Source organism: Lipotes vexillifer, unplaced genomic scaffold (assembly GCF_000442215.2).
Source record: "Lipotes vexillifer unplaced genomic scaffold, Lipotes_vexillifer_v1.1 scaffold791, whole genome shotgun sequence".
NCBI classification, from domain to species: Eukaryota; Metazoa; Chordata; class Mammalia; order Artiodactyla; family Lipotidae; genus Lipotes; species Lipotes vexillifer.
The window spans coordinates 420,974-433,201 of NW_006793445.1; the positions used below are offsets into that span (position 1 = coordinate 420,974).

Here is a 12,228-nt window from a genome sequence, read left to right on the forward strand (position 1 = left end):
ACGTGGGCCTCTCACCGCTGTGGCCTCTCCCGTTGCGGAGCACAGGCTCCAGACGCGCAGGCTCAGCGGCCATGGCTCACGGGCCCAGCCATTCCGCGGCATGTGGGATCCTCCCAGACCGGGGCACAAACCCATGTCCCCCGCATCAGCAGGCGGACTCTCAACCACTGCGCCACCAGGGAAGCCCAGAAAAGGGCATTTTTAATTGATTCTCCATAGTTCAACCACAGCCATCTCCCTGCAGCTTCAGGCTATGTGTTTTCAACCTGGAAACTCAGCCCCTCTGTTCACGTCCAAGTCACTGATTGGCAGGCCCAGCTTTGGGGGGGACGGCCAATCCTGGGCACACTGGCCACATGCAGCCAGAGAAAGCTGAAAACCCATCTAAGGAATAAAGAAAGAAAAGCACAGGGATGTGGGGACTGAGCTCCACACCCTACACCCCGGACAGGGGGTGCTCGTCACACCTGAGGCTCGAGGGAGGCTGCGGGAATCAACCGTGCCTGCCTCTTTAGTTGTAAAACCTGACTGGGAGGGTGAAACTGCGCCCTTCGCCTCTCCTGGAGAGGAATCGGTAAGGATTCCCAGGGCCAGCACTTTGTAAGCCTTTTATTTGGAAATAATTTCAAACTGACCGAATAGTCCCAAGAATAGCGACTGTAAAGCTTAGCTTAACATTACCACCAGGGCCGGCACTTTTTATAACCTAAGAAACTTTACAAGCATAAAACCACTCAGGGTTCAGTGTTAATTGACGTGAACGATCGCACGTAAAGCCCTGAGCTCGTGTCGCATTCCCACCTGACACAGGACCCGTTGGGGCCACAGAGAAATGCCGGCGGGTCCTTCCGGCCCGGACGGGGCGCCAGGTCAGGGTTGGTGGACAGAGCAGCAGTGCCCGGCCCTTCCTTCTGAGCAGGTCCCGGCCACCGCTCCGCAGTTCCAAAGCACGAGTGTCTGACGTGGCTTGTCCTCCCCCGGCTTCCCCACCGTTAGGATGACAGAGGCAGAGGGACCTCATGGGCACAGCGTCCAGTGAGGAGGTCCCAACACACATATTTGAGCGAAAAGCCTGGGAAGTCTTGGGGCACTGGCTCCGGGACACCTTTCATCTTACTGATTTAAGAGGGGCCTGAGGAGTGTCGGTGGGAAGTTGAGGACTTTGGTTCTAATGATGGGATGGCTGGGGTAGCGGATGCGTGTTGGGTCAGTTTTGGAGGAAACGAGGGGAGGGACAGGAGGAAGGACTGCAATTGGCCTACACAATCTGTATCCGTCAGACTGTGAAGGTCACCGAGCTGCGTCCTGCAAGAGGAAGTTGAACTTCTGAAGATTTCTTAAACCCACAGAGCAACTGAGAACAGAATGAGGGTGACTGGGAAGAACTCACGATGTGCCGCGCAGCGAACACGCCGTCCACGATGGCACAGCAGAAGGCGGCCACCACGCCGAAGCTGACGAACACGATGGCCGCCACCAGCTGGAAGCAGAGACAGGAGAGGCTCAGTCTCATCAGAAACCTTCCCCGAGAGCCCCCCCACCGCTCGAGGCCCCCTGCCCCGACCCCCGAAGTTGCTCGGCAAGGTCCTCATTTCCCACCACGGCCTCTCCCGAAACCCTCCACGACGGCCAGGGCAGCGCCCCAGGCCCGATCCCACTAAGCAAGGCCTGTCCTGGTTGCCTTGTTTATTTCACAGGGTCGGAGGCAGGAGCTCGTGGATGGGGAGCTGTGGCCCACACACACAGCCTTGTGGGTAACGGCAGGCCTCCCAGGGTATTTAAACGGTTTGCAATCTCTTGCTTTTACAGACTCTGCTACAAAGACCCTAATTACATTCTACATAAAAGTCTGGGCTCACACACGCGTGCTTCTGCAGGACCATCTCCTGGAACACACAGGGACCCACGCTTGCCAACAGGACAAGGTAGGGCGTCTCTGCATGTCAGAATCTGAGGGGGCATGCGTTTCACTCCCACGCCCCACGGCCAGACACCCACCCCCTGATGTCCCAAAGGACACACGGCTCGCTGCTCGTTTCTCGGTTCTGCCATCTGATGGCAGAAAAAGCCTCGCTGCCACTCCATGTGCATTTCTGTTATTATCAAGGCTGAGAACCTGTTCTTACGTCTGTTGGCCATTTCTTTAATTTTTTTTCTCTCTCTTGGGGAACAATTTCAGGTTTACCAAAACAGATAGCAAAAGTGGTACCAAAATCCCTGTATGTCCTGCCACTGGCGACACCAAGTGTCCACCCTGCCAACCACGGCAGGACCCCTGTGGCAGCCACGAGCCATGGCGTCAGTGCATTCACTCCGTCCTAGAAGGTGTGTAAAGTAATCGGGATTTCCAACCCAGACCTTGTGAACAAGAAGCTGCGAGCTAGAGCACGATGCGTGCGTGCAGGTCGTCTGCCTTAAGCTTGGAGAACACGGCCAGAAGCTGCCTCCCACCACCCGCGTCCCTTGGTTGCCTCTTTCCCCGTGGCCGAGTCAGGCTCTGGGGTTACTGACCTGCACGGCCTCACCCTCCCACCCTCGTCAGCCTGAGGAATTTGTTTCTTCAACAAAGCACAGGGATTGGCATGAAACGTGGGCAGGTTTGACAGACTGCAACTTTGATTTCCGTTTTGACGTGAGGCTCCCAGTGGCTACTCAAGGGGCAGAATGGGCAGGAGGGCCACACAAGGCTGTCCCAAGGGGAAGGGTGGCCGGGCTCCCTCCTCACAGTCCACAGGCCTGAGGCCCAGCCCCACATGTTACTTCCAAGTGAAGCCTGTCCCCTGACACCGCACGTCAGAGCTGTCACCCAGCCTTGCGGGGGTCTCTGCCCTGCTGACCCCTTTGGTCCTGTGTCCCCACCCGGAGAAGGAGCCGTGCGGCTGACCTCTCCATGTGCTGGATCCACGCCCTGCAGGTGCCGTGTGGATGCAGGTGTGACAAGCCAGTCTGCTGCCCTTGGCCCTTCCCCCCATGTGACACTTCTGACAGTAATGGAGAATTGAACAAAAGGGACCTTGGGGACCCCCTGCGGGAGCCATGCAGAGGACCCTGCCTGCATCTGAACAATGGCAGCGACCTCGCCTAGGGGCTCTGCGGAGCCCCGGTCGGACCCACGTTCCGCCCAGGTGCTCTAGGTCTACGAGGCAGGAGCTGCCCTGAGACACGAGGCGGGGTCCCACGCCAGCAGGGCCTCGATGCCGAGCAGGGAGGCCAGGGGCAGACCCTCCCTCATTTCGGGGGAGGAAGACCGCGTCGTCCCTTCCCGTGAAGTTACTGCACACAAACAACGCGGCTAAGCTAGAGTGGTGGGAAAAATCACTGCAGAAACCACACCGAACCAAGCCTTCCCAGGCTTGTCCTGCCTTGTGACAAACTACATGGAAACACATAGAAGACTCAGAAGACACTTCTCTGCTGTCCGGGGAGCCAGGCAGGCCGCGTCTCCAGCCAGGCCCGCGTCTCCAGCCAGGCCCGCGTCTCCAGCCAATGAAAGGCCTGCGTCTGCTCTGGCTGCCGCGTCCTCCCAGCTTCCTCCCTGGACCTTCCAGCCGCCCCGGGCTCGCACCCTTCGCACAGAGACGCTCAGCCCACGGTTCGTGCTTCGTAGAGGCTGGAGCACGAGGCCGCCCCATCTTGTCTTAGCATCGGCCGGAGAGCAGGGCAGCTCCTGTGACTGACGGCGAGGCCCCTGGATGCCGTAGCCCGACAGGAAGGACGCGGTTCCTGCTGGGCAGAGCTTCCGGCCAGAGGGGCCCCAACACAGAGACGCGACCTGAACAACATCGCTTTGGAGCCCCAAGTCCTTCAGCACGGGGCACACATCTCATCCTGACACCCCAGCTGCGTAGGGAGGGAAAGCACCAGTTCTGGCCTGGAACTCCCACCCCAGCCTTACGGAGAGGCCACAGTTACAGCCAAGTTCAGGCGCAGCCCCGGCCCCTCCCAGACCCCCCAGTAGTTGTGACCTCAGGAAGGGAGGATGACTTTCTGGCACAAAAGCAATGGGAGGGGCAAACTGCTCCCCCAGCAAGTGTTCCCCAGCACCTGCTTTGTCCCAGACACCGGGCTGGCACCGGGTCCAGCCGTGCACTCGGTCCGGGATACCTGCTCCTGCAGACAGCCACGCAGCCTGCGGCCTGACACCCCTGGGATGGCACCGTTCCCCCTCCCCACCTCCCTCAGGGCCGCTGCCAGTGTCCCTAAGGAGTGGAGCTGTCCCCAGTTAGGGGTCTCCTAGGACCAGTGGGTCTGCGGCTAGCCTGGTCACCGGGACCTCGTCAGAAGTGGGTGTCTGCCCAGCCCCGTGTGCTCCAGCACAGGTGCTGGTTCAGGAAGTCCACTAAGCACTGCAGTCGCCTGAGACACTCCCAGAAGTGGCCCCTGAGGCCCTGTTGCTTCTCTCACCACCAGCGGGTGAGCAAAGCCATCGTTGGACCCGCTGCCCTGGTGAGTCTTCCACGCACCAACTCAACGCCTCAGAGGACGCCCTGCTCCACGCTGGCCAGTGGCCGGCTCCGACCCAACTGTGGCTCAGTCACACTCTCGGCCGAGAGACACTCACATCACACCTCCACCGGATTTCATCCAGGTCTCCACAGAAAGCACACAACTTGCAAAGTGTCTCCTAGCACGCAGGGCTGCCCACAGCTGGGTGTGTAAATGTGCTCTGACTCGGTTTGCACACGTCCCCATGACTTGAACGTCCTCATCAACCTTCAGCTGACTCTGCTCGGCTGCCCTTCCTCCCACTGCCCTGGAAAAAGTAAAAGTCAGAGCTAGCACCACCTCACACGTGGTAAACTCGGCACTGGGGTGACCGCACGCGTGCTATTGCCCGGGAACCACCAGGGTCCAGTTGACAGTGCTGGGAAAGACGTTGGAAGTTCTCTCCTCCAGCACTTCGGGCTGGAAATAGGAAAGCGGCCAGGATGAGCCGCTGCCTCTCGGCCAAGGCCTGCATGTCCTGGTTTCGGTCACAGCCGCCACGTCCTTTCCAGGCCTCGCTGCCCCTCAGCAGCCTAGTGGTTTAACAACGTTAGCACAAGGACCCGCTCACGCCCCGAAGGCCCCTCTCTAATACGAGGGCTGCCGGGCCCAACAGATGTTGCAGACAGGGTCTGTGACTCCAGCAACTAAGGAACGCACTAGATTAGGGTTGGGACTGTGTCTCCTTGTCCTGTCAGGGTCTCTTCTGGGAGAAGGGCAGCTGTTACTCAGTGGGGGAAGGTCATCTTCAAATCTCCGTTGGGCCCACAGAGTTTACTCCATTCCAACAGGGGAAAGTGATTTTCAAAAACAAACACCAAACAGATAAGGGTGTGATAAGAAGGAGGCTGCCTGGAGCCAGATGAACGGAAGAAAGTGGAGACGGGAGCAATTAGCCCCGACCACAGGGTCCAGGCAAGAGGCGACGCGGTGGAACCAGGACCAAAGTGAGAGCTGTGAACACACACACCGAGAAGGCGGTAACACCTCAGAGAACTAGAAGAGAACAGCAAACTGAGCCCAGAGCCAAGGCGCCAGCAAAGGCTTAAGCAGAGATAAAGGAGACAGAGGAGCAGAAAAGCAGCAAAGAGAACAGAGGTAGCTGCAAGTTGGTTCTTTGAAACTATTGACAAAATTGACACGCCTTGTTTGGTTCTTGGCCTTATGTGCCAAGAGCATCCACCCCCCTGTCCCGGCCTCGGGATAGACCTTCCAGCCCTTCTCCACCTTCACTGCCTCTCCCCTGTCCACCCCAAGGGCCCCCCAGCTGCATGTACACGTCGAAGCCCCATGAGTTCAGGGTCTCCCCCACCCCCAGCCCCAGCCCCCAGCTCAGCATCGTGCAGCTGCTCCAGGAAGCATTTGTTGAAGAAAGAACTGGAGGGGTGTGCAGGCCCTTTGGCGGAGCACGGGGTTGGAGGTGGGACAGCGTGTGAACCTGGCCACCACCCTCCCGCCCCTGCCTGCCAGGAACCCCGTCACTAGTGGGCCCTCACGGGGAAGGCCCAGTCCCCCCTGCACAGCCTCCACGTGGGTCACCGTGGACCTCGCAGGCTTCCTCCCCGATGGCCCTCGGATCCCCCAGCACCCCAGTGTCTGCCTGCCCAGCCCTCGAGGCCTTACTGTCTCAGCCCTGCCCAGCTCCGTCCTGGCGGGGCAGAGACCAGCTTGGTTTCTACACGGGAAGGTGAAGAGCCGAGGAGACTAGCGTAATGTCAAGACCCGGAGCAGGGGCTGCCTGAGGGCACAGCCAGGACCCTCTCACACAATGCTCGAAGGAGCAGAAGCCCAACAGATGGAGGCCGGTACCTAATGCTCTGTAGGAAACGCACTTCTATCGCTAAGTGACGTCCCATCAGTCCTTCTAGTTCAGGGGGTTTGAAACTATGTTCCAGGAAGATTCCAGTGTATGCGTCTGTGTGTGTATCTGTGTGTGTGTGTATATGTGTGTCTATGTATGTCTCTGTGTGTGTGTATGTGTGTGTGTGTCTCTTGTGTGCGTGTGTGCACATGCACGTACATACGGCTGGGGGTGGGCGGAGGCGGCAGTTAACAAGCTGCTTTAAGCCCTTAACTTCTCCATCCCCGGCCGTGGGGACCAAGCTAGACTGCAGAGCTGTTGGTGAAATCAGGGACTCTGATGTCTGAGCAAGGAGAAAGCAAGAACTCATTCGTCAATGGGGAAATATCAGAAGCTGACTCCGCTGAGGGCATTCTTTGGACATCACTGGAGACTGATGCCATAACGGGCAGAGATCGTGGAGGAGCCATTTGTAATGATTAGATTCCACCCCTTAGCTTGAGCAGAGTAAAATGTTTACAGACAAAATGATACCATGTCTGGGACTTGCTTCAAAATACCACTCAAAATCGGTCGTGAGTCGACAACGGATGAAGTTGGGAGATGGATACAGAGGGTTTGTTATACTATTCTGTCCACTTCTGCATATATTTAAAATTTTCTATTGCAAAAAATTAAAATAAAGAGAAAGCGAGGGAAAAGAGAGTGTTCTTACAAACCTCGATGCATTTGAAACAAGCACTGTCTCTAGTTGATATTTTCTCAGCTTTGCTATTGTTTCCTTTTGCTACAACTTGAATGTTTTGACTGACCCACGTGCTTTAATACAATAAGTAACAATGGCTACTAGTCTCCGAACACCCGTTACGGACCAGCGCTGCACTGGATATTCTCGCATGCGTTAACTCAGATGCTCAACAATCCTGAGTGTGAAGAAACTGAGGTTCACAACAGTCAAGATGACAGAGATACTAATGGTCGACACAGGTTTCAGCTCTCACAAATACTAACTTAAATGTTAGATAGTGAAGCACGTGTTTATCGTACAAGGTAAATCTGGAGGAATGCTTTCCTGAAAGGCCAAAATGAGATTCTACAGGCAACACACGCAACCTCAGGCAGAAAGCTCTGGTCTATGGAACCTGGTGGCCGCATCTTGCCTGGGGTTCAGGGTGGCTTCCTGGGAGGCTGGACCCTGTCTGGGGGCTAGGGTCAGTTCTGGATTTTTATCCTCCCACTCCAAGGCCCACATTTCTTTTGCCAAAGAAATAGAACTCCAGCAACTATTTTGGAAAGGAAGAATCTCCATTTGTGGTACACTATCCACTACACTCCATACACTATCTCCATTTGTGGGTGACATGACTGCATAGACAGACAATCCTCAGGAATCCACTAAAAAACTATTAGAACTAATGAGTGAGACCAACAGGGTTGCAGGATATAAGAGCAACATGCAAAAATCAATTGTATTTTGTTTTTTTTTTGCGGTACGCGGGCCTCTCACTGTCATGGCCCCTCCCGTTGCGGAGCACAGGCTCAGCGGCCACGGCTCACGGGCCCAGTCGCTCCGCGGCATGTGGGATCTTCCCGGACCGGGGCACGAACCCGCGTCCCCTGCGTCGGCAGGCGGACTCTTAACCGCTGCGCCACCAGGGAAGCCCCTCAATTGTATTTTTATACATTTGCAATGAACAATCAAAACACAAAGTTAAGAAAACAATTCCATTCACAACAGCCTCCAAAAGGATAAAATACTTAGGAATAAATTTAACAAAAGAAGCGCAAAACTTCAACTCTTAAAACGACAAAATATTGTTGAAAGAAATGAAAAAAGATCTAAAGAGATGGAAAAACATCCCCAAGTTCACGGGGCAACACTCCCTCAACCGACCTACAGATTCAACACAATTTCTATCAGAAGCTCACAGATCACAGAACAGACTTGAGAGTCTAAAACTAAACACACACATCTATGGCCCAGTGGTTATCAATTCGGGTATCAAGACCATCCAACGGAAAAAGGACAGTCTCTTCACTGAATGGTGCCAGGACCAGTGAGTAGCCATATGCAAAGCTTGAATGTGGACCCCTATCTCACACCATATACAAAATCAACTCAAAATGAACCAAAGACTTAAATGTACGTGATAAAACTCTTAGAAAACATAAGGGTAATCTTCATGACCTTGGAATTGGCATGAGAGTCTTAGAAATGGCACCAAAATCACGAGCAACAAAAGAAAAATTAGATAAGTCGGGCTTCATTAAAATTGAAAACTTTTGTGCCTCAAAGGACACCACCAAGAAGGTGAAAAGACAATCCATAGGATGGGCTAAAATCCTTGCAAATCATATATCAGATAAGGGACTTGTATCTAGAATACATAAAGGACTGACAACTCAACAATAAAAAGACAAGTAACCCGATTTAAAAATGGGCAAAGGACTTGAATAGACATTTCTCAACGACAACCAGAAACAGATACACAAAAAGCCAATCAGCACATGTAAAGAGGCTCAACATCATTAGTCATCAAGCAAATACAAATGCACAAGGAGACCCCACTTCACACCCAACAGAAGGGCCAGAGTAGCAGACGGCAGCACACACTTTACTCTATGGTAAGTCTACGTGTAACATTTTGAGGAGCTGCCACGCTGTTTTTCAAAGTGGCTGCATCATTTCACATTCCCGCCAGCTGTGTGCAAGTCTCCACTTTCTCCACATCTTCACACACCCGTGAGAGCCCAGGGCAGCCACTGTGATCCCGGTGATGCCTCAGGATGATGGCCAGTGCAGGTAGAGGCAGAAACTCCGGCACAGTTACGATGATTTGGAGATGAGACAGAAACAGCATATGGTCCAACCGCATCCTCCCTGAACCCTCTCAGAAGTCAACACTGGCTGGCACAATGATTTGGCAAAATTAACTATTTTGAATTAACTAAGAATTAACTATTCTTATAGCTCTCTTCCCCAAAGCACTGCATCAACAAGACAGATTCCAAATTGAAATGATCAATAAAAAGTCAGGTTTGTAACCTGACGGATCAAGGTTGGCCCTCATACGTCCCACAGTTGTAGACATGCCCTCTGCAAAGAGCTCTGAACCACGGTTGCCTGGTTTTCCACTGACCTCAGTCTGGGAGAGCCGTCGTCACACCCCAGACGTAGGAGGAGATGCCAGGCTCCTGACTCAAGGACAGATGTTCATACACGCATGTTTTTGCCTGAACCTTATACACCATGATTTAAACTAATTGCCAACCTTCCCAACCCACCCCATCCCCTAAACTTTTCTTCCCGTGGCCCAACCTTAGCTGCTAAGACACCACATGAGGTTGTAAAATGTACCCTACAATCCCAGGGGCGATGCTCACTTAGCCTAAGATGTGAATGGCACCCACTCAACCCTGAGTCCTGGGGTGTATAGTCCACAGCCTGGGAAGCTAGGCACTGATGCTGGGGGTGCTGGATTGGGGCAGGGGCTTTCCCAGGAACACCCACAGCTATAGGGGCAGCACTCCCCCCCCACCCCGGGTACAGCCCCACGAACCACATTTGAAAGAAACAATGCACATTCTTACCATCTGCTTTCTATTCTCCACCAGGTTGATGCCAATAATTCCTAAGAAAGATCCGAAGCCCAGCTGACACCAAAGGAAAACAAGGGAGAAAGCGCTCGGGTTACATGCCTGGCAGCCTAATGCCCACAGGGAACAGTGACCACCCACCTCAGGACATCCTACCAAAAAGCAAGGCCAACCATCCCCCCCTCACAGAGCCCGAAGCTCTAAGCGGCAGGTAGGCTCATGCCCGTTGGGGTGGGCTTCTCGGGATCCATCAAAGCCAGTGATCGGGATAGAAGCTGCTGAAACAGACCTGTCTCATCTTCCGTGTTCAAATGTTTTAACTCCTACGTCAGTTTAACTCTCGATTCCTGGAAATGAGTGTCACGTGCCCCCCACCCAGACAGGAGAACTTTCTCTTGGTGACCCATCCTCCACGCCTGGTGCTCAGGGAGAGGCCCGTCTGAGAGCTTCTCCTGGGCCGTCGTGGGAGGACGGCTGACCCCTCAGGGAGTATCATAGGAAGCTGGAACCAAGGGTGTTTCCGACACGCACACGGCTGACACCCCTTAGAAATGAGCTTTTGACTCAGGTGAGCAGGCAGACGGTTAACCTTGGGGCAGGAAGAGGTGGGATGGGGGCTCCAGCCCAGGCAGGACGGGCACCCGGAGGCTCCTGAGAACCAGTCCGCTTGTTCCTCGGCCTCAGCTCTCGGCCTGGGTGCAGGTGACGCTGGGACATTGGAGAAACACCACGACTATGCTCATCTCGCATCACCCGAGTGTGCCCAGGGGTGCCGGCGGCCTCATCCCCCAACACCCGCCTGGGAAGAATTCCTAAGTTTCCCCTCAGCCTGAAGAACAGAGCTCCAGCAACGCCAGGGGAGGCACCGCTCAAAGCAGCCGGTGACAAGCCCCTCTCAGAGGCACAGGGCCGCCCCGAGACCCCGCACTGGAGCCCACCCAGTGGGTGGCCCTCGGCTCTGCCCGGCCCGTCGGATTCTGAGTGACCGTGCGAGGCAGAGGCAGCAGCCTGGGGACAGCCGCGCGACTGACCCACACAGCTGTGGCATCTCTAACCATGGTGCCAGATTTAATGCCCTAAAAATGAGACCTATTTATGTCCAAGGATGTCTTTGCCTGCAAGTGTTATATCTATGGAGATATGATGCTATGTAATATATATATGTATATATTATATGTATATAATATCTATGGAGACGGACGTGGATGCACAGGTGTAATTTTCACCAATAATTTAAGAATTCTCAAGGAGTGACGGAAGATGAGCATTTTCTTCAAAATATCACAAAATCCCTCCAACATAAATGTATGAAAATATATGTTAAGTCTCGCTAAGTTGCATTGTTTGGATTTGAAAAAATTCCTCTTTCCAAAACGTTGAGGTGTTTGCACCTCCTCACCCAGTTTCTTCCTGAGACCCGTCCTTGCTATAAGTCTCAAGGTCGGATGCCACGCGTCCACAGAAGTGACTTTCATCCACATTTTCTTTGAGCAAACCTCATCTGTTATGGCCACTGTTTGCTTTCAGAACCGTTGAGCTGAAGCCAATTTCACTCTGGTTCTCGCCCAGGAGTCAGGGTCTCTGCAGAGCGAGGCTCTCAACACACCCAGGATGTTCCAAAGGTGATCTCCAGGTGAAATCCTGAACCAGTGAAGCGTAGAGAACACTGCAAAATCCTACTCGAGACTGACCTGCCCTGCCGGTCACCTGGGGGATGCGTCCTCACAGCCGCCAGCCTCCACAGCCCTGGCTCCCCTCTGGTCCAGGACACGGGGCCGGGAAGCAGAGTCTCATGGGAGTTCACTGAGAACACTACCGGCACAGACACTATTTATGTAGGTTTACTCAGAAAGTATACACAGGAGGATAATGTAGATTTATAAAGCACAGATAAAATCTAAAAATAAAGAAAAATATAAACGGAAAATGAATGATATTTGTAAAGTATCTTAAAATATTTTCATCCTTGTTAAAATGTTACCAACATCATGACTAAGCTGGACGATACCTCTAGCGAGAGCAATGAGATGAAATAAGCTTCATTTTTTAAAATCTTGGTTTAGCTCTTTGTGACACAGCCCCTCAGGGCTCTGGTGCATTCGCAGGGCATCATATCTGATAAAAAGCAATTTCACAGACGCTCCTTGAGTGCGATGCAGACGCTTGGAGCAAATTTTACTGCCAACAAATGGACACAATTCCACAGTTCAGGAGTCTGGAGGATTCGGGATTTGGGGGCCGCTGTTGCCAGGTCTGGCTGGGCTGTGGGTTTACCTCGTGGGGTTATTGCCCAGAAGCGGAGGTGAGGACCACGTCAGCTCGTTTTCCTGCTGATCCCATGCGGT

General features: G+C 53.7%; 1 protein-coding gene across 1 annotated transcript in view; it reads right to left on the reverse strand.

Annotated features, from left to right (window-relative positions):
• The window catches only part of TMEM255B (transmembrane protein 255B), a 35,160-nt gene that overhangs the window by 15,258 nt on the left and 7,674 nt on the right, over nt 1-12,228 (reverse strand). The window contains exons 3-4 of the mRNA XM_007466355.1: nt 9,878-9,940; nt 1,391-1,480 (exon numbers count right to left, since the gene is read on the reverse strand). Coding sequence (XP_007466417.1) covers nt 1,391-1,480; nt 9,878-9,940 — 153 coding nt within the window. The remainder of the gene's footprint in view (nt 1-1,390; nt 1,481-9,877; nt 9,941-12,228) is intronic.